General features: G+C 49.2%; 1 protein-coding gene across 7 annotated transcripts in view; it reads right to left on the reverse strand.

Annotated features, from left to right (window-relative positions):
• Rnf123 (ring finger protein 123) overlaps positions 1–20,073 on the reverse strand; it is a 29,545-nt gene that overhangs the window by 6,394 nt on the left and 3,078 nt on the right. For 5 of the 7 annotated variants that reach the window (XM_046431400.2, XM_046431399.2, XM_046431397.2 and 2 more), the window contains 28 exons: positions 17,218–17,297; positions 16,991–17,085; positions 16,440–16,494; positions 16,242–16,327; positions 15,867–15,953; positions 15,581–15,648; positions 15,310–15,435; positions 14,786–14,900; positions 14,595–14,699; positions 14,008–14,133; positions 13,802–13,894; positions 13,658–13,731; positions 12,804–12,921; positions 12,500–12,599; positions 12,251–12,312; positions 12,012–12,083; positions 11,674–11,794; positions 11,092–11,193; positions 9,621–9,727; positions 9,202–9,400; positions 8,727–8,872; positions 8,343–8,426; positions 7,537–7,644; positions 1,717–1,894; positions 849–923; positions 628–715; positions 453–540; positions 281–365 (listed from right to left, as the gene is read on the reverse strand). In XM_046431400.2, coding sequence (XP_046287356.1) covers positions 281–365; positions 453–540; positions 628–715; positions 849–923; positions 1,717–1,894; positions 7,537–7,644; positions 8,343–8,426; positions 8,727–8,872; positions 9,202–9,400; positions 9,621–9,727; positions 11,092–11,193; positions 11,674–11,794; positions 12,012–12,083; positions 12,251–12,312; positions 12,500–12,599; positions 12,804–12,921; positions 13,658–13,731; positions 13,802–13,894; positions 14,008–14,133; positions 14,595–14,699; positions 14,786–14,900; positions 15,310–15,435; positions 15,581–15,648; positions 15,867–15,953; positions 16,242–16,327; positions 16,440–16,494; positions 16,991–17,085; positions 17,218–17,297 — 2,843 coding nt within the window. The remainder of the gene's footprint in view (positions 1–280; positions 366–452; positions 541–627; positions 716–848; positions 924–1,716; positions 1,895–7,536; positions 7,645–8,342; positions 8,427–8,726; positions 8,873–9,201; positions 9,401–9,620; positions 9,728–11,091; positions 11,194–11,673; positions 11,795–12,011; positions 12,084–12,250; positions 12,313–12,499; positions 12,600–12,803; positions 12,922–13,657; positions 13,732–13,801; positions 13,895–14,007; positions 14,134–14,594; positions 14,700–14,785; positions 14,901–15,309; positions 15,436–15,580; positions 15,649–15,866; positions 15,954–16,241; positions 16,328–16,439; positions 16,495–16,990; positions 17,086–17,217; positions 17,298–20,073) is intronic. The other 2 variants (XM_046431402.2, XM_058574889.1) reach the window with 2 other exon arrangements.

Raw genomic sequence — 20,073 nt, forward strand, 5'->3', positions numbered from 1 at the left:
AAAAATGGCACCTTTTCACTGTGACACTTGCAAAGCAACAGGCCCAAGGGGTACAAATGGAACTGTGGAGTGAGGGGGAGTAGTCCCAGAGCATCCTTAAGCTGGGAAGAAGCAGGAAAAATGTAAGCCCCAAGGGACAAATGGAGTTTGGAGCCAACACAAGTCCAAAAGTGGGGCTGGTAGGAGCAGAAGAGTCTGAAAGAATCCAAGAGCAATGGGCAATCCAAGCTTTTTTGCTCAGGAGGCTCCCAGGCAGAATATGCCCAACCTGGATACTTACTCTGGAGGCTGGGCAAATTGGCATCCTCTGGCTTGGTTTTCAGCAGGTGTGGCAGCCGTGTATAGCGGTACCCGAACCCACAGCCCTGGGGGTGGGGCCAGCTGAGGTCAGTGGGAAAGAGCTACCTTCCCCCCAAAGGCAGCCTCAGCAGCCCCCCTAAGGTCATGCTTACCCTCCAGAGCCGCACTAGGATCCAGTTGGTCTGGGCCCAGGGCCGCTGCTCATAGGGTGCCAGGAGATTCCTCACCATGGCGATACGCCTGTAAGGGTGAGGGGTGGCAGACACATGGTGAGTCGGGGAAAAGTGCTGTGCAGGACAGGGTGTGATTCCCCAACCCCCTACTCACTGATCCTCAGGGATTCTTTCCACAGCCCGCAGAGAGTGTGGGTAGCACACGTAGCTGGCCAGGGCCTGCATCAGTGAGTCTCGAATGTCTGCCACAACAGGCCATGCCTTAGCAGGTGCCCAGCATAAGCCCTATCCCCATGCCACAATATACACAGAAAACAGCCCACCAGAGGTGCCATCCCATCCCCACCTCCCTGGGCCCTCTGCAGGGCACCTCACCAGTGCCTACTATGCGTGTGTCAGCAAAGTGTTTGGCAAGGATGGCAGCCAGGCGAGTCAGGGTCTCTTCATAGCCTGCAAGGGTGGGCAGAGAAAACCACTGGCTGGGAGCAGGGGCTCCGGGAACAGACATGTCCCTTGGCAGAGTGGGTGGGCTTGGGTAGTAGGCTCCAGAGCTAGCTCCAAAAGCCAATCTGGACCTGGGTTGGCACCTGGGGACATTGGGTAGAGCACTCAAACTAGCAGTTGGGGAAGGTAAGGCACAGACTCACTGTGGGGGGAGGGCCTAAACTGGACTCAAACTCATTTTAACACACACATTTGTTGACTCAGCAATCAAAGTCACTAGACACTCACAATTGTGTCTTTGAAGATAAAGCCTGCACCAAGGCCTGGGCAGGGCAGGGTTGGGGCCTGGCAGCTCACACAGCCTGATCCAGAAACCAAATGCCAGGCCCAGCCTAGAATCAGTATCTTGAAGAAGCACAGGATCCTCTGTGGCTATAGCAGGGCCCCACCTCCTGCTATAATTTACAAAGATAAATAGTCTGTCCTTGACCCACTGCCACATACTGTGACTAGCGTCAGGGTGCTTGGGTGAGGGGCCACAAGGCTGCTCAATAGCATCAGGAAGAAGAAACCAGGGGTCCCACTGCACCATCTATTTTCCCTCCAGTAGCAGGGAGAAGCAGGTTCCAAGGCATAGTGTAAATGTGAACTTGATACAGGGAGGACCATGGGATAGAACCAACCTTCCCTCTGTCCTGTGGATGTATGCTGCAAGGCCACATATGGCTTAGATCAGGGCTCCTGAGAGTCACACTAAAGGCCCCTTTCTATCCCCTCCCAGCCTGAATGGTCCCATCACCTGGGAGCTCCTCCATGCTGTGCACAGGACCAAAATAATTCTTGAGAGCACTGTAGCTGTTGATGGCCACACTCAGGTAGAACTCAGGCATGAAGGCAAAGAGGGAACCTGTGCGATCACCATGCTCAATGGTCCGTAGGCAGACACGCAGTAGCCAGTAAATGTCTAGCATTTTCTCCTGCAGGAGGCACACAGGGTGTTAGGTTTTTTACTGGAAGGGTCCTGGATACATTATCTGGTCTGGGAATTGGTAATGCCTCACTAGGACAATGACATCAGAACTGAGAGCTGGACTGCAGAAATGTGAGCAGCAGCTCAAGCAGGGGTGATCAAGTCCTCAGTTGGCAAGAGGAAAGCATCCGAACTGGAGAGTGCAGCACTATGACCCTGACAGGAATTCTGGTTTGCTAGAGGATGATATGACCAAGTCTGAGTTGAAGCACTGCCCAGTGCACAAAGGGGCTGTAGGGACAAGTGGGGACAGCTTAATGAGGATACCAGTCTCGCCCAGGTCCAAAATGGTAGAGAAAATGACTGCATGACAAGGGGAATGCACTAATAAAATACGGAAGCAAAGGACATGTCACACCAAGAAGGGGACCCACACATCTGGTGGTAGTAGAGCCTCCATGGAGGTCAAAAGTACTAGAGGAGAAGCAGGTCTGGTGCAGAGCACAGGGGAGTGTGGTTTAGGAGAAAAGGAGCGTGAGGCACCTGGTGGTGTCCCGAAAAAAATTATGTAAAGAGGCAAGTAAATTTTGGTTTGGAGATCAAAGAAGAAAAAGTGGGGAGCAACATAACTGCTAGTGGAAGAGTGGCCACAGAAAAGAGATGAAACCTGCTGAGGGCACTGTTCCCCACAATGTGGCTCCCATAAGTCTGTGTTAGGATCATAGAAAGGGACATAGGCCAGAATGAGGCCCCCAGCCCCAGCTCAGACCATAGCAAATACACCTCTTAGAGTGGAACTACAGTATCTGCACTTGATACCAGCTCTCTGAGGTGCTCCAAAACCCAACAACCCAAGGAGATAAAATCAAGGAGTCAGAGGTATGCGTCTGGGCCCACTCAGGGCAGTAGGCATCTTGCTACCACAGATGGCCAGGGAAGATGGAATCTGAGGTGAGGATGACAATGGCAATAATATACCTAAGGGTCTAATCAATGGTGAAAGAAATTGCCAGCAAGGTTGGGGGAGAACTTGGCAGGACTATATCAGAGGAGTCAAAGAGCCTCTGCTGGGCCAAGAGGTGGGGGAAGATAAGGTGACTAAGACAGAGAAAGAAGAGAGGGGATTGAAGGTAGGTACAGGGCCAAGGACCTTTAATAATGAAAGGAACTTCTCAAAATTACAGATGAGTGAGTCTAAAGATGCAAAGGTAAAGAAGACAGCTCAACATAATAAAGACTCTGTATGAAAAGCCTACATCTGCCAGCACACTCAATAGTGAGCCTGGCATCAGTCCCTCTCTAAGACCAAGAAAAAGACAGGGTTGCCACTTTTGTCACTTCTATTCAACAAAGTACTGTAATCTTAGCCAGAATAAATTAGGCAAGAAAAGAAATAAAAGGCATACAAATTGGAAAGAAAGTGGTAAAATTATTTTACATGTATAAAATCCTAATGATTTTACACATACATACACCTGGTAGAATTAATAAACAAGAGCCAGGTGCGGTGGTGTACACCTATAATCCGAGTGGCTCGGGAGGCTGAGTCAGGAGGATTGTGAGTTCAAAGCCAGCCTCAGCAACAGCGAGGCACTTAGCAACTCAGTGAGACCCTGTCTCTAAATAAAAATATGAGAAAAGGGCTGGGAGTGTGGCTCAGTGTTGAGTATCCCTGAGTTCAACCCTGGTACCAAAAAAAAAAAAAAAAATTAATAAACAAATTCTGAAAAGTTGCAGGATGCAAAATCAACACACAAAAATCAATTGTTTCCTTATTAACAATGAACAAAGGAAACCAAGAAAACAATTCCATTTATAAAAACAGGAATAAACAACTTGAAGAAGGCAAAAGACTTGAAGTTCTACAAAAACTATAAAATGTTGCTGCTGAAAGAAATTAAAGATTCTGCCAGGTGTGGTGGCACACATCTGTAATCCCAGCAACGAGGCTGAGGTGGGAAGATCACAAGATGGAGGCCATCCTGGGCAACTTAGTGAGACCCTGTCCCTAAATAAAATACAAAAGAGGAGATGTGGCTCAGTGGTTAAGCACCCTGGATTCAATCCTTGATACCACCCCAAAAAAATTCCAAATAAGTAGAAAAACATCCTGTGTTCATGAACTATTAGCTTAATATGTTAAGATGTCAACACTGCCCAAAGGAATCTACCAATTCAATGCAATTCCTATTAAAATCCCTACTATTATTTTTTTTAGAAATAGAAATTCATATGGAATTTCAAGGACCTTGAGTTGCCAAAATACTCAAGAAAAAGAACAAAGTTGTGCAGGTCTCATACTTTCTGATTTCAAAATGTATGGCAAAACCATAGTAATCAAACCAGTGTGGTGCTGGCATAGACCATTTAATGGAAAAAGGCCAGTCTTTTCAACCAATGGCACTAGGAACAATGGATAGTCACATGGAAAAGAATAAAACTGAACACTTGTTTTATACCATAAAATTAACCCAAATGGATAAAAAATGTAAACATAAGACTCAAACCCACAAAACTCTTAAAAGAAAACACAGAGAAAAAGCTTCATGGCATTGTATTTGGCAAAGATTTCTTGGATATGATACCAAAGGCACGGGCAACAAACAGAAAAAAAATAGATAAAATGGATTGTATAAAAACTAAACATTTGTATCAAAAGATACAATCAATAGAGTGAAAAGACAACCGACAGAATGGGAAGAAATACTTGTGAACTATATATCTGGTGAGGGGTCAATAACAAGAACATACAGAGTAAGGCATAGTGGAACATACCTATGACTTGGAGGCTGGGGCAGGAGGATCACAGGTTCGAGACCAACCTCAGCAACTTAGCGAGGCCCTACTGCACTTAGCAACATAGGGGGAAAAAAAAAGGGCTGAGGATGTGGCTCAGTGATTAAACAAACCTGGGTTCAATCTCCAATACAAAAACAAAACAAAAAAAAAGATAAAAGAATATACAGAAAGTCCTACAACTCAACAATAACAAAAATTCAAAAATGAGCAAAGGGGCTGGGGATGTGGCTCAAGTGGTAGCACGCTCGCCTAGCATGCATGAGGCACTGGGTTCAATTCTCAACACCACATAAAAATAAAGATATTATGTTCACCTAAAACTAACTAACTAAATAAATAAATAAATAATTTTTAAAAAATGAGCAAAGGACAAGAACAGATAAATCTCCTTGGAAGATAATGTAGATGTACATTATGCTCATGAAAAAGTATTCATCATCACCAGTCATTAGAGAGATGCAAATCCAAATTAGAATGAGTTACTACCTCACACTCATTAGTAGAGCTACCATGAAAAAAAAGTGTTCTCGGGCAAGAGGCAAAATTGGAACCCTTGTGTACTGTCAGTGGGGATGTAAAATGGCGCAGCTTCTATGGAAAATAGCATGACAGCTCCTCATAAAAATAAAAATAGACTTACCGTATAACCCAGTATATACCTACTTCTGGGTATATACCCAAGATAACTGGAAACAGGTTTTTGAAGGGGTATTTGTATACCAACTTTCACAGCAGCATTATTCATAATAGCTAAACTGTGGAAGCAACCTAAGAGTCTATGATTAAATATGAATGGATAAACAAAATGTGATATATACATACAATGGAATACCATTCTGTCTTAAAAAAGGAAGGAAATTCTAACACCAGCTACAATATGGATGAACCCTGAGGACATCAGGCTAAGTAAAATAAGCCAGCTGCAAAAAGACAAATACTGTATGACTCTACTCCTATGTGATACTTAAGAATAATCAAATTCAGAGATAAAAAGTAGAATGGTGATTACTAGGGCTGAGAGGAAAGAGGTATGGGGAGTTATTATTTAATAGGTGTGTCAGTTTTGCAAGATGAAAAGAGCTCTGGAGATTGGTACAACAATGTGAGTATACTTAACAATTAAAAATAAATTAAGGGGTGGGGTTGTAGCTCAGCAGTAGAGCGCTCGCCTAGCACATGCAAGGCCCTGGGTTTGATCCTCAGCACCACATAAAAGTAAATAAATAAAATAAAGGTATTGTGTCCAACTACAAGTAAAAAATAAATATTAAAAAAAATAACTTCAAGATGTGGGCTGATGGGGCTGGGGATGTGGCTCAAGTGGTAGCGCGCTTGCCTGACATGTGTTGGGTTCGATCCTCAACACCACATAAAAATAAAATAAAGATATTATGTCCACCTAAAACTAAAAAATAAATATTAAAAAAAAAAAAAAGATGTGGGCTGAGGTGTGGCTCAGTAGTAGAGAGCTTGCCCAGCAGTAGCAAGGCCCCAGGTTCCACCCCCAGCACTGAAAAGAAAAAAAGATTATAAATTTTATAAATTTTTTTCAGATGGGGTCTCACTACATTTCTCAGGCTGGTCTCTAACTTGTGGACTCAAGCAATCTACCTATCCAGAAGGTTAGGTGGGACTACAGGTATGTACCACTGTGCCCAGCTAAAGATAAGTTTTATGTCATGTATATTTTACTACAGTTATAAAAACAATGTTGGTGGAGAGGGAAGAAAGAAAGTGTCCTGAGGGGCTGGGGTTGTTGCTCAGTTGTAGACTGATTGCCTTGCACACGTGAAGCCCTAGGTTCGATCCTCAGCACCACATAGAAATAAATAAATAAATAAAAATAAAGATATTGTGTCCATCTATAACTAAAAAAAAAAAAAAAAAAGAAAAAGAAAGAAAGTGTCCTGAGAAGACAGTGTGGGAGAGGATGGCCATATTGTCTAGGGAAGTAGGCAGGTATGAAATCCTAGTGGTGGGGAAAAAAAGGAAGTTTCCCTGACCTGATCACCTTCATGGGGCTGAAGGCAAAAGTTACCTTCCGCAATAAGAGGAAGGAACAAGAGATGGAAGTGGTTTAGATTTGGGGAAGATGCCACTAGGAGAAATACCAAAGCACAGATGGCACAGTGGAGATGGGGACACCAGAAGCCTTGATTGCCTACTTCTTGAGCAGGGTCACGCCTAGGGGACAGCCCGGCATGTGGACACATGTGCACACACATATCCTACTGGTGGGAGGGAAAGTACAGATGCAAAAAGAAACAAATGGGAAGGATTGGGATTGGGGCTGGAGTCAAACTTCAGTCCCAGTAGGAGTGCAGAGTCCCTTTAAGTAACCCACCAGGTCCAGTATCTGGAAGAGCAGAGGCTCATCTTTCTGATTAGTTGCTGTGTGTACTCATCGTCAAAGATGGCATCTGGCATACTCTAGCATTTGGATTTATGTTATTAAATGAATAAGCAAGTGAAGGAAAATGAGCAGGCCAGCAGCCTTGTGGATGACAAGTGAAGAAGGGAAGACTCAGGGAGGACCACAGAGCCCTAATGTGCTAGGAGAGAAGGCGTTGTCCAGGACTGAGGAAGGACAAGGAAAAAAAGAAAGGCATGTAGAGACAGAACTTGTCTCCCAAAAGGATTCATGAACATTTTGGCGGTCAGAAATGGTCCCTCAGGGCATGAGAGGCACAGGGGAAATGGCATGGGGTGGGAGGAGGGATTCTAAAGGGACTCGTGTGTCCCAGGGCCCAAAAAGGCAGAGAGCCTGAAGGGTCTGGCATAACCTTGCCCAACCCATAGCCAGATAGTGAGGTTGGGAAGAAGTCAGTTGCTAAGGCCATGCCTACTCACCTGGGAATAGACGGTAGCATGGACCCAAGCAAGACGGCGGCTCAGGTGGTCCAGCTTTTCTGAGAAAACTTTCTGGCTCTTGGTCAACTCTGCAAGGATATCCTTCCTCTGCCACCCAGGAAGAAAGGAAGACCATCAGGACATAGCCTCCTAGTGCCAGGAGTAAGTAAGGGGTTGGATTTCACTTTCAAAACTCCTCTGCCACTGACTGGCTGGTGACCCTAAGCAAGTCCAGAACAAGGCCATGGTTGTCCCCTCAGGATGTGGAATTGAGGCCCAGCTGGGGGTCTGTAAGGCCCTGGTTGGAACACCGCAGAGACTCAATGCCAAAACTGCAGCTTAAGCAGCTGATCAGGCCCAGGGCTCTATTAACAGTGGGGGTAAGGAGGTCTACCAGGGAAGCCCAACCCAGGCTAGGCAAGCAGAGGGATTCTGAGAGTGGGGGAAGCCAGGCCTGCTTCCTGCTGACTCTGCAAGTGGCCAAGGAAGCACTCAGGGTAGATCCATAATTGATGAGGAGCATAGTGAATGTCAGCACTTAATGGATGGTGGGGGGGAAGGGGGTGGAGCAGGGGCACCTTGGCACCAGGCTGCAGCTGGTTGATAGGGCTCAGGTTATGGCCATCCCTGCTGCCAGCCTCTCATTGCCCTGGTATGGTCAGGGCAGGGGTGGAATAAAAACTGAAGGGGCAGCCCCAGAACCAAATTTTCTCCGTGGGCTGCCCTGGGAACCCCAAGTAAGCAAGCTGCCCATGTGCAATTACCTGCCATCCCAAGACCTGCCTGCCTGCCTGCCTAGGCCTTACCCGCCTAGGGCACCGGCGAAGCTTGTCCTCCGTGTCCCTCAGAGCCATCGCATATTCATTGACATCATCAGATACACCAACCATCTAGAACATTGGACATGTCCAGGGTGACTATTGGGTACCTTAGGCTTATTCAGACTCAGCTTAGACTCCAGTACAATCAACTTCCCAACCTTAGGCCTGGTCAGTCTCCCACAAAAGGAAACTAAGTCAGCCTTAAGCAGCAGAGGCAAGGCATAAATCAGTCCTGCTGTGCCATGTGCTCACGTGCACAGTCTTGCAATAGGCACCCCTGCTGGCACATGGACATATGCGCACATACATATCCGACCACGCCATGCAGAATACCCTGCACCCAACAAGCATAGACCAACAGTGCAAGACCTTGCCTAGCTGCTGGTGGACGCTGAGATTATACATCATGACGGCACCATCTAGAACTTCCAGCAGTGAGTTCTCGGAGAGGGGCTGCTCAGGTTCCTCAGGGGGCCGTCCTAGCAGCAGGCCCTCATTCCAGTGGCTGCCCTCAACTAGGGAGTCAGGGGAGGGCAGAGTCAAGACAGGGGCATCCTGGTTTTCTCCTACAGCAGGAGAGATGATCCTCTCTCCCCTTTCCTTACCCAAGGAGCGACCCGCAGGGGTAACAATATAAAAGGGAAATGAGGTGCAGGGCAAGGCCCCACAGTGGCAGGACCTATTTCTGTAGCATTGATTTCTTGCCTTCAGACTGTTCTTCCTATGCCCTTAGGATGCTGCCAGATTACAGGGCAGAGTGGGGGATGGGGATATACTTTGGCTTTGCCCAAGATGGGGAGTTGTACACAACAGAAAGATCCCTCAGGCCCCACACAACACCTACTGTCCTCACGGGTCCTCTGCTCCACACTCAGCGTGCGGACCTTCACTTTCTCCAAGGTGCTCAGAGGCCGCCGTGGGGTCATGAGGCTCACAGCTGCTGTGCTGAGGAAGCGGTTGGCTCGGCCCAGGGTTGGAGAACTGAGCCAGCCAGGCCGGGGCAAGGGCAGTGCTCCCCCCATGGCCAGGGCCTGCATGGGGCGCTGCGGTAGAGAGAGGAGGCCAGAGGCTACTCAGCCCCCCAGGACCAAGGCCCACTTACAGCTTCCTTGATTCTTGGGGGTAGTGAATGGGAATGAAAAGTTCATGCCTCCACCCACAGCAACGGAACCTGCCTGGTAAGAAGACCCTTTCATGGCGGAGAAGCAGCCTGGTATGACATCCCCACATAGATGATAAAGCAAAAGCCCCCTACTGCCACACCTGGGTCCCAGCTGGGGTTGCCTCATCATCCTCGTCCAGGTCATCCATAGTGGCTGCCTGGAGTTCCAGTGGGTCAATCACAATGTTGGCTTTGGAAGCAAGGTCATCTGGAAGGAATGTCAGGACAGGAGGGTTCTCAGGCCAGGGGTAAGATGAGGGGCCATGGGCAGAACAGTCCAGGATAGTGAAAACACTGGCAAGCTGGGAAGGAGGCCTTGCAGGATCCTATTATGCCTGCCCTTTGCCAAGAGAAACCCAGGCTTCTCTGCACCCCAAGGGCTCCTCATCTCACAGTAATCAGTGGCAGGAGGCACTCCCCATCACACCCTCCTGTTGGTCCCCATGTGTTTCCTGTGATATCATGCTCTCCAGGGCCTCTCCTACACTGATTGTCCCATAAACAAAAGTAGGATGTGGTGGTGCAATCCTGTAATCTCAGTGGCTTAGGAGGCTGAGGCAGGAGGATCTTGAGTTCAAAGCCAGTCTCAGCATCTCAGCAAAGCCCTAAGCAACTCAGTGAGACCCTGTCTCTAAATAAAATATAAAAAGGACTGGGGATGTGGCTCAGTGGTTAAGCACACTGGGTTCAGTACCAAAAAAAAAAAAAAAAGTAGGTCCCAGGCTACTTATGCCTCTGCCCTACTTTGCACACTTCCCAGGGTGCCAAGCCTCATCCCAGGCTCCTCCTCATCTCTATGCCAACAGCTAACAGAACCAACCCATGCCTTGCTCCTTGAGCATCTCTAACACAAAACTTGTCATCCTGCAGTCCTTTTCCATGATAATTCCCTAGTGACCCAAACTCTGGCAGGACTGGGATCACCATTTACTTTTTCCTTTCACTTATGCCTTTCTCCTCTTCCTCCACTGCCTGGACAACTGACCTCCCTGACATCTTTCTCAATTCCCACACTCTGTCCTCCATACCATAGCAGGCAGAGGGAGATTCTTACAACAAAGCCCCCAATCTTACTCCCTGCCTTGTCCAAGCCTTCCAAAGCTGCCCCTGGAATGGGTCCACACCTGCTTTGCACCCAAGGCCCTCACATTTGTCTCATTTCTCACCATTCCCTACTTCACATTTTACTCCCCAGCACACCAGCTGCTGTTTGTATCCTGGCTACACTGAGCTATTTCTAACTCTTTGTCCTGTGTACCCTACACCTCAGCCCTCAGCACTGGAGCAATCTGTGCCCATCCCTGAAGGCAGCTCAGGTAGCACCTGAACAGCCCTACCTTGCTAAAATCCCATGGTCCCATCAGTACACCTCTCCTCTGCTTCGTTAGTGCACTGCCAACCTTCCAGTGGAGTGGGTACCAGACTCAAGATCAGGGGCATGACAGATCAGCAGCTCCCTGAGTGTGTGGAGAGACTCGGGCGCCCTCTGGTGGGAATAGGGGAGGTCAGCACCCACAGCAGAGCCCTACCAGGCTAGATGGGATTGTTCACTGCCCAAGAAACTGCACGTACCTTTGAGGGTCTTTCGAAGATGTGACAGGAGGCCCCCAAGGCGTTGCAGGTCAAAGTAGTCCACCTTGCCATTATAGAAGATCTGGGGTGGGATGTAAGCTTCTACAAGGAATTGGGGAGGCCGGGACAACAATCAGGACTTAGTAGGATGACACTCCCTTCTACTCTGGTCTAGCATAGCCAGCCACTCAGAAGCAGAGAGGATCCCACCCCAAACTTATGAGATATCCCCAACTCAGTGTGGGTAAATTTTCCACTTTCCCCTGGAGAAACTACAACCCAAACACAGGGTCCCCCTGAACCCACTAAAGGTATCCCTACAAAGGACTACAAGGAGCTGGGTAGGCTAGTACTGAGACCTAGCAGGAGCCTATAGGGATAGTAAGAAAAACATGGGCTCAATGGTCCTGAAACACAGAGCCCTTGAAGCCCCAAGTGGAGAAGCCTTAGGTAGGGAAGGAATCAAACGGGCAGGAAGCTGGGGCAACTCCCACCAGCCTCCTACATCCAGTTCAGCATTTCACATTAACACGAGTATTAACTCTTTCTAGTGTTTCTGACCTGGGGCCAGGTTTTACTTACCCTCACTGAAGGAAGCATGGGGGTTGGAGGCCTTGTATTCATCCCAATAGTAGCGGAGGGCAGAGATGAGCCGGTGCAAAAAGCAGACCATGTATTCGGGGGGGCAGAGCATAGGCATGTTCTGTCAGCAGAGGACCCAAAACATTAGTGCTAGCCCACAGCCCAGACCATTTCTTGTCCAAGATCCTTGCTCAGGATCCCAGGAGGGAAAGGTGGCAGAGAACAGAGCAGGATAAGGCACAGATACAGCAGGCTGAGGGGTGCCAGAAGTCCAGGGTGCAGCCCCTACAACATAACCAGCCAGCAGTCCACTGAGGGCTGCCCTGGAGGACACCTACCCCACGGCCACTGGCATTCTCCTGCAGAAACTTTCGGAACTTGGTCAGGAAGATGTATCTAGAAGCTTCACCCTTTAAGGAAAGGGGAAAAAGGCTAAAATAAGCTGAGAATGCTGGCCCAGACTGAAAGAGCTCAATGCTGTAACTTCCCACGAGCCAGCCCCTGTCATCTGGGTTTGGGTCCCAATAAAGTACCCCTCCCCATCAGAGACCCACACAGGGGTCTTGGAGTCACTCACCCCATTGTCATCTTTATTGTCCAATAGCAGCTTCAGGATCTGGACCTGTAGTTCTTCCACCACTGGGAATGCAGTGGGAACACAGTTCTCAGGCTCCCAGGGATGGAAGAGGGATACGTTTGGGTCAGGCCTCCTCCACCACCAGGGTCCTCCCAGTCCAACCCAGGCATGGGGTCACTGCCAAGTACTCCCAAACACATACACACAAATTCCCCACCCCCTACCCAGTGGCTGAAGCAGGGTGCAGACCTTCAATGCGTTTCTTCAGCCTTTGGCAGCCCCGCTCGTAGGCTCGCCGCCGTAGCCGCTCCTCAGCAGTCTCTTCATTTACCTCCTTACTCTCTCTGCCCTAGGTAGAGGCAGAGGACGGAAAACAGGGTTTACTGGGATCTTACTCAGTCTTAATTCAGACAAAAAAGCTCCATCCTCATTCCCCAGGACTCTAGGGACCAGGGCTGGGCAAAAGGCATCATGTGCTAACTGCCAGGCGGTTCTGGTAACCTGGGCCAGCCCTCACCATGACCACTGCCCACCCTACTTGGGGTCTGCCCACCTCCCTGCTGGAGCGGTGGGGCCACCAGGTGGTAGGAATTAGCTCCTGCAGGCCAGCTTCCTCTACACGCAGGGGACTCTTGATATAAAAGAAGACAACAGACCGGAGTACGTCGAAGCTAGTGGTGGTCAAGGAAGGGCTCAGCTCACGAAAGGACACCCTGCAAACCCTCATGAGCCTTCTCTGGGAAGCCTACCCTGATGTGTCCACTACCAAGAGTGCCATTGCTGCTATGTGCTTATCTCCCCAGATCATAAGCTTTAAGAAAGACCTATGGCTGTCAAGCCTGCATGATATCCAGCAGGTGCACAGAAATAGACAATTGTGGATGGCTTGTCACAGGAATAGACAACTGTGGGATGGACTAGAGAGAGAGGACCTGGGAACCTCTTTGAAGTCCCCAACTCTGGACCCTGTGTTTCCCAGCTTTGTTTCAGCCTTCTGGAGGCTGGAAGACCCAAACTAAGAAAATGGCCAGAAGCTTAGGCTTCCTGGTCAGGGACCCAGAGCTAGGCTCTCCTTCTTACTCAGAGGCTCTGCCTCCTTAGAGCAAAGAAACATAGACACAAAATGCAGAGCTATAGCTAAAGAGGACAGACCCTGGGGCCTCTCCCATACCCCCACATAGCTGTAGAGTCTACGGTAACCTGGAAAGCCCTGCTCAAGCGAGGCAGGCCTCAGCAGTCCTCCACTCTACCTTTCCTGCTCTGCTCAGAAGGTCCAGGGCCAGGGACTCAGTTCTAGTCCTGAGCCTCTCTGGGGGCCCCTGGATATAGGGACATTGCCCTTTCTGGCCTCTGCTTATCCCAGAACATTCTATATGGCTGGCCTGCCTGGCAGCAAGGGGAGGATACAGAACGTTGCTAAGCAGAAATTTGCGGGACTTCTGGTGCCTCAGAATGGAGATAGTGAGTCGCAGGTAGTGGATCTGTGGAGAGGGAATTCTCAGAATAGGCAAGTGAGGTACTGGGGCTCAGGGCAGGGACAGGCACTCCCACCTGCAGGCCCAGATCTGGAACAATGGGTGAGAACCGGTACAGCCGCAGCAGAGACATCATCAACTGCTTAAGGCAATCCTGTACCTCGTAGTCCTGGGGAGAGAGGCTAGGGCAGCCATTTGGGAGCCTTTTCCAAGACCCTTCCCATACCTCCCACCCCAGTGGAGCCAAACAGCCTGGCCTGAACCTAAGGTCAGGAATCTCACCTCCATGAAGAGCCACAAGAGGTCTAGAACCTGGTGCACCAGGGACTGTGCCTGTGCAGGTGTGCCCTTCTCCATGATGCCCAACAGGAAGCTCATGAGCACAGCCTCTACCAGATACACCTTGCGCTGTGTGAAAGGCAGGCATTGGTGAAGTGGCAGCCCTCAGCTCAGCTCAGGTAACCCCTGCCTGGCATATGGCCAAGGCTACACTGAAGGGTCAGGCCTCAGGCAATCTTGGGCCCCTCATGCAACCCTAAGACACAGAAGTGCCTTTCTGGGGTCTGAATTAGAGACAAGAAGAACCACTTCCTCACAACCCTTCTATGGCTTTGCACATGCAGTTTCCTTAGCCTACAACATCATTACCCTTCAATATTCTTCCCATAACATCCTCTGATGCACTCAGCTGGAAGTGTCCCCTCCTCCCCAAGTGCTGTACTTGAAGTCTGAAGGCTCTGGTTGTGTGGCGGACTTGCTACGTGATGCTACTGGACCTCCTACACCTGAGCACTGCAGGTCCTGGTACAGGTTTCTACCATGGGCACAACTAGTATGGCCTGCTTCTTTCCTCCCTGTTGTTCTCTTACCAGGAGTGGTGCAAAATGCTGAAAGATGTGGGCCAGTGTGAGGAGAATGGTGGGCTGTCCTTGCAACTGCCACTCAGAGCTTTCCTTCTCCACTAGTCGACCTTCCTGTGGTGCGGGGAGGGGAAAATTAGGCCATATGGGCAGGAGGATTGGGAAAGAACCCCAGCTAGCCCGCCCAGACCCTGGCTCACCACGGGATCCAGCTCCACACTAAGTACTGCCCGGAAACAGCCCAGCAACCTCTGTGCCCTCACCAGGTCAGCACATGGTGGGTCCTGCAGGGGCCGGAAGCCGGCGACTGGGTAGGTGCCACAGAGTTAAGCCAGAAATGCATGACCTGAGGCTCAAATGTACCCTGCCCTCCCACTGTGTGCCCAAGGAGGGACTGGGCTCTAGGGCAGGCCTATGATGCTTGGTTTACATCACAACTCCATGGGGTAAAACTCTTGCCACTTCATATCCTTCATCTGCTCCATGAAGTACTACAATGATAGTATCTAAAAAGATTACTATAAGGACTGTTATCCTTGTACCCACCTACCTAAGGTGCACCCTATTCATATTTACTTCTCGCAGCAGCTAGCACCTGCCACAAGCCCCACAGTACTCCTGGGGCAAGGAGTCCCTCATCCTAGACTTCCTGCAATGCTCTTGGGGTAAGGAGCTCCTCATCTTAGATTCCAAGCCACCCACAGCCATCTTCCCAAAATGATATCGTAGAGGACGGCTGCCAAAGTTGAAGGCCACAGACTCCTTGAAAGACAAGCTGATGGCTGGGAAGTAGGCCATGCCCAGGCCCCTGGACAGGTTCTCAAAGGCAATGCCCAGTGACACACCATTCCTGGAGGAGAAGAGTACATCTGTGAGTCAGTGCCAAGAAGGATGTGACTTCCCACCTTCAGGCTACCAAACTTAGCCTGGGCCCCTGGGGACAGTCTGGGGAGGCCCTTAGAGGCCAGGCCTACAGATAAACATGGGAGACTCACAGGCAGAAAGACAGAGTACCATCATCCAGATCAATCAGGCAGCTCACAATGTCCCCCGCTGCCCATGCCTGCCATGAGAGGAGGGCTTACAGATGCATGAAAGCACAGCAGCCCTTTCACTCTGTACTCCTAGCTCTTTCTAGGACCACTTAGGGGAGACTAGATTCAAGCAGGGAAGCCCCGAATCTCTGTCCCTTCCCTGGTGACTTCAGTCCTTCATGGCTGCCCAGTGGCTCCAGATAAGTTATGGGGATAGTCATGGGGTTGTGATCCACATGGCCCTTACCTTGCCATAATTCGTTGTAGTCACATTCCACTTGCGCACCCGGTTCCCATCATAGGCATAGGAGTTGTGTGTATCTCCAACCCCCTCCTAGGGAGGAACTGCCTATGAGTTCTAGGGGGAGGGAGGTAGGAGCAGGCCAGAACCTACAAGTCATCAACCTTGGACTCCCCTGGCTCTAGAGAAGGGGGCTGATGCTTGTGAGGGGACAAGTAAGGGATTCTACCCTGAGGTGGCCTGGAGTAGAATGGAACACATTCCTTCTCAAGAGGGAAGTCCAGATTAGGGTCCTGAGCAGGTCTGGGGGCTGCCAGAACCCTGATGAGGACCATGAAAGGTAATGATCTCCCCAGGATGGGCCCCCTCCTCTGTGTGTACCTCCTGATTAAAGCGGCAGTTGATGGTGCACCAGCCGATCTGCATGAGCCCCTGGGAGGAGATGAGCACCTCATAGACCCACTTCCCTGGAACGAGCAGAGTTAGTGCCAGCAGATGGACAAAGACTTTCTCTTGCCTCAGGCTGGGGCCCTCAAACTTCATCCCAACTCTCTGGGCCTCAGGGAAGTGTGGACTTACCTTTGTACACACATGTGGTAGAGCGGATAGTGCCAAAATTGCTGTGTCCAATCACCTGGGTAAAAAAGAGGGATGATGAGGGCTGGGGATGTGGCTCAAGCGGTAGCGCGCTCGCCTAGCATGCATGCGGCCCGGGTTCGATGCTCAGCACCACATACAAACAAAGATGTTGTGTTTGCCGAAAACTAAACAATAAATATTTAAAAAAAAAAAAAAAAAAAAAAGAGGGATGATGAGCTTCTTCTCAGGCATATAGACCCTATCTCCAGCTCAGCAAGCCCTGGTGGTACTGGCATGTTGTGGCTACCACTGCACATGCCTGAACAGGGTGGGAGGGGCTGTGCCTCTGTCAGGAGGTTCTGGACCAGAGGCATGATGTGAGAGGCTCAGAGATTTGTTGGGAAGGTTTCGGGGATATGTCAGGAGGATTTAGGGGTTGAGGACACATGGTCTGGGACTATGGTAGGATGAGTTTAGAAGGCCATATCAGGAGGAATTTGGGGCTGTCAGAAGGGGCTGGACCAGGGGCCCTATACCTCACCCTTACTCACCCCCAAGAGGTCATCATCAACTAGGAGAAGCCCCTCAAATCCTCCTGTGTGGTCCAGGACCACGGTGGATGGACCAAGCCGTCCTTCAGCTTGTCCTGAAGAGGAGAGGTATAGAGTTAGGCAGGGCAAATGGTATAAGAGATACATAGGGTGCACTGAGCTCACCAGAGAAGCCTCTAGGGCCCAGCTCTGCGCCCCCCAGCCCCACTCCAGAGGATGCCACATACCCTGGCTTTCCTCATCCTCATTGTCCACTTGTAGCAGCTGGTCCAGATGCTCTGGCAGGTTCTGGAAGTTCAGGGGTTTCCTGGGGAAAGTGAGAGGCTGCCAGGGGCCCACGAGTCCTTGAAATCATCAGAGAACACTAAACCCTCTGCCTCATCCTAGACCCTGGTATGCTTCTGACTCAGAAGCTGGATTAGCCACCAAACTAAAAACTACAACCAGTCCTACAATTGGTACATGCACCTTGGGACTGTTATAAGAGAACAGCCTTTTCTAAACTTTAATACTTCCACCTACAAAAAGGGAACAACAGCTGTATGTCAGAGATGCTATGATGAGTCCAAGGAATAATGCATGCTTCCTGCATGTTCCATAACCTACCCACTCTTGAAGGTGGCTGTGTTGATTATGGCTGGGAAAAGAAGTCTAGGAGAAATACCAGTCCCCAAGATGTCCAGTACCAAGGCCACTTAATCCAGCCCTTGTTCTAGGCCTGTGGTTCCTTTCATGACAGACTTCCAGTCTTCCTATACACAGTTAGAGAAGACTCTGTTGAATTTAGTCTGGCAAATGAAAGGCTCAACTCTCTGAGGTGCTGGTTGGCATCCTATACCTACCTGTTCACAGATGGCCAGCACATGGTCCACCTGCCTGCCACATGCCATAGCTAAAGGGTCTGGAAAAATCTGTCTGGGTGGCCACTTCATCTTCTTAGCACACATGCCCAGAGTAGAAAGGGCACTTTCTAATGCTGGCCAGCTCTGTCCTTAGCTCAACTACTAAGAATAGCAGGCAGTAGAGTGGGAGCAACCAGCAGGACTTGGCAGAGCATAGGCCCAATGCCCATCTGAATCCAGCCTACAGAATGCCAGTACCTGCTCTTCCACTTTTAATCCCAGTACTTACCCTACTCATCTACCACACAGTAGAATCTGGAAGGGGACACAGATGGATCAAAGCACCAACTCCCACAAGATAACTATGACCCAGGCTCAAGAACCACATATCTCCTTGCTATAAGCCACTAATGACCCTGAGCTGCAGGAGACCAAGATGTACAAAGGCCCCACCCCTGCTGAGCCCCAGGTAAAGATCAGGGGCAGCTATACAATGGGCTGTCCAGCCAATATGGAAGGCTGAAGCCGACCCCAGGGCATTGTCTGAATGTCATAATAGGCCCAAGGGTAATGCAGGCTTCCTAAAAAGCAGTTCTTGCAGGCCTAAATTTGGGAGGGCTGCACTTATGCCTGCCCCCAAGAGCAGACTGCACACTGCTGTGGGCAAGTAGCCTGAGAGAGCCTACACTGAGTGCCTGCAGCACTGACATTTAGCCAACACCAGCACTTGTATGCACTTTCTGAATTTCCTATGTCTCAGCCCAGGGGCCTACATTTCCATAACTACTGACCGATGGCCCTACCACCTGCTCTCCCTCCTGGCAGCCACAGCACCACCAAGAGCAGGACCATCTCTGGTATCACATGAGGTAGGGATCAGATGGCCCTGAGAATAGGCCAGGACTGGGGTTGGGGAAAGGGTGGCTAGAATCCCTCCACAAGTAGGAATCTTTTGACCACCATAGTCACTCAAATAGAACAGGCAATGGTGCTGCCTTTTGGGCCTAGCCCAAGAGCACAGATCATGAAGGATAGAAGAGTCAAGACTGGTAAGGGACACAGAGGCAGGGACACCCACACCTCACTGAAGGGAGGAAGAATCTACATGATCCTATAAAAAAATTTGTCAACAGCCAGGCACAGTGGTACACATCTGTAATCCCAGCGCTTGAGAGGCCGAGGCAGGAGAGAGATGGAGGCAGGAATGAGGCGGAGGCAGAAGGATCACAAGCCAACCTCAGCAAAAGCAACTCAGTGAGACTCTGTCTCTAAATAAAATACAAAATAGGGCTGGGAATGTAGCTCAATGGTCAAGTACCCTTGATTTTAATCTCCAGTGATCGAATGCCCCTGATTTCAATCCCCAGTATCCCCTCACAAAAAAAGAATTTGTCAACAGTCTTTAAAGTATTTGCAGTTGGGCTGGGGGTGTGGCTGAAGCGGTAGCACGCTCGCCTGGCAGGCATGCGGCCCTGGGTTCGATCCTCAGCACCACGTACAAATAAAGATGTTGTGTCCGCCGAAAACTAAAAAATAAATATTAAAAAATTCTCTCTCTCTCTCTCTCTCTCTCTCTCTCTCTCTCTCTCTTAAAAAAAAAAAAGTATTTGCAGTTCAAATATGTTAGCCGACAAGACTGCAATCCTGGATATACTCACAGAATTGCTTGTAAAAGCAAAAGTTCCTCCAAATGAGGGCAGTAATATGGGCCATGGCAAAACCTTGGTCCTAAAAGATGGCCACCAAGATCCATTTATAATGTGGAAAAATACTCATGGGATAATGTCTGATGATGAAAATAGGATTCAAACTTCTACAAACTTTTGGAAGTGAGGGACATGTTCATTACCTTGATGTTAGAGGTGGTTTCATAGGTTACATACATGTTAAAACTTAACAAGTTGTGTCCTTTAAATACAGGCAGTTTATTCTTTGCCAATTAAAGCTCAAAAATGTTGAAGAGGGGCACTGAAGGTGACAACATTTTTTAGAAGTTTTATATAGAGCATAATCTGGACTATATACATTGTGAGATGAAGTAAACAGAAAGGAATCACATCCAAATTGTCACACTGGAATAACAAAGTGACAGATGACTTTGCTTCTCTCTTAAAGTTTCTGCTAAAGTATATTTTTAACTTTTACATAGACTAAACTTAAATTGTATTACATTTGCAAATAAAAGGGCCCAGTGGGGTTTGTACTTTACAAACTTAGGCAGAGGCAACAAGGGGCCAGGGT

Source organism: Marmota monax, unplaced genomic scaffold (genome assembly GCF_021218885.2).
Source record: "Marmota monax isolate L192 unplaced genomic scaffold, Marmota_monax_Labrador192_F-V1.1 WCK01_AAM20220418_F8-fsc00022, whole genome shotgun sequence".
Lineage (NCBI taxonomy): Eukaryota > Metazoa > Chordata > Mammalia > Rodentia > Sciuridae > Marmota > Marmota monax.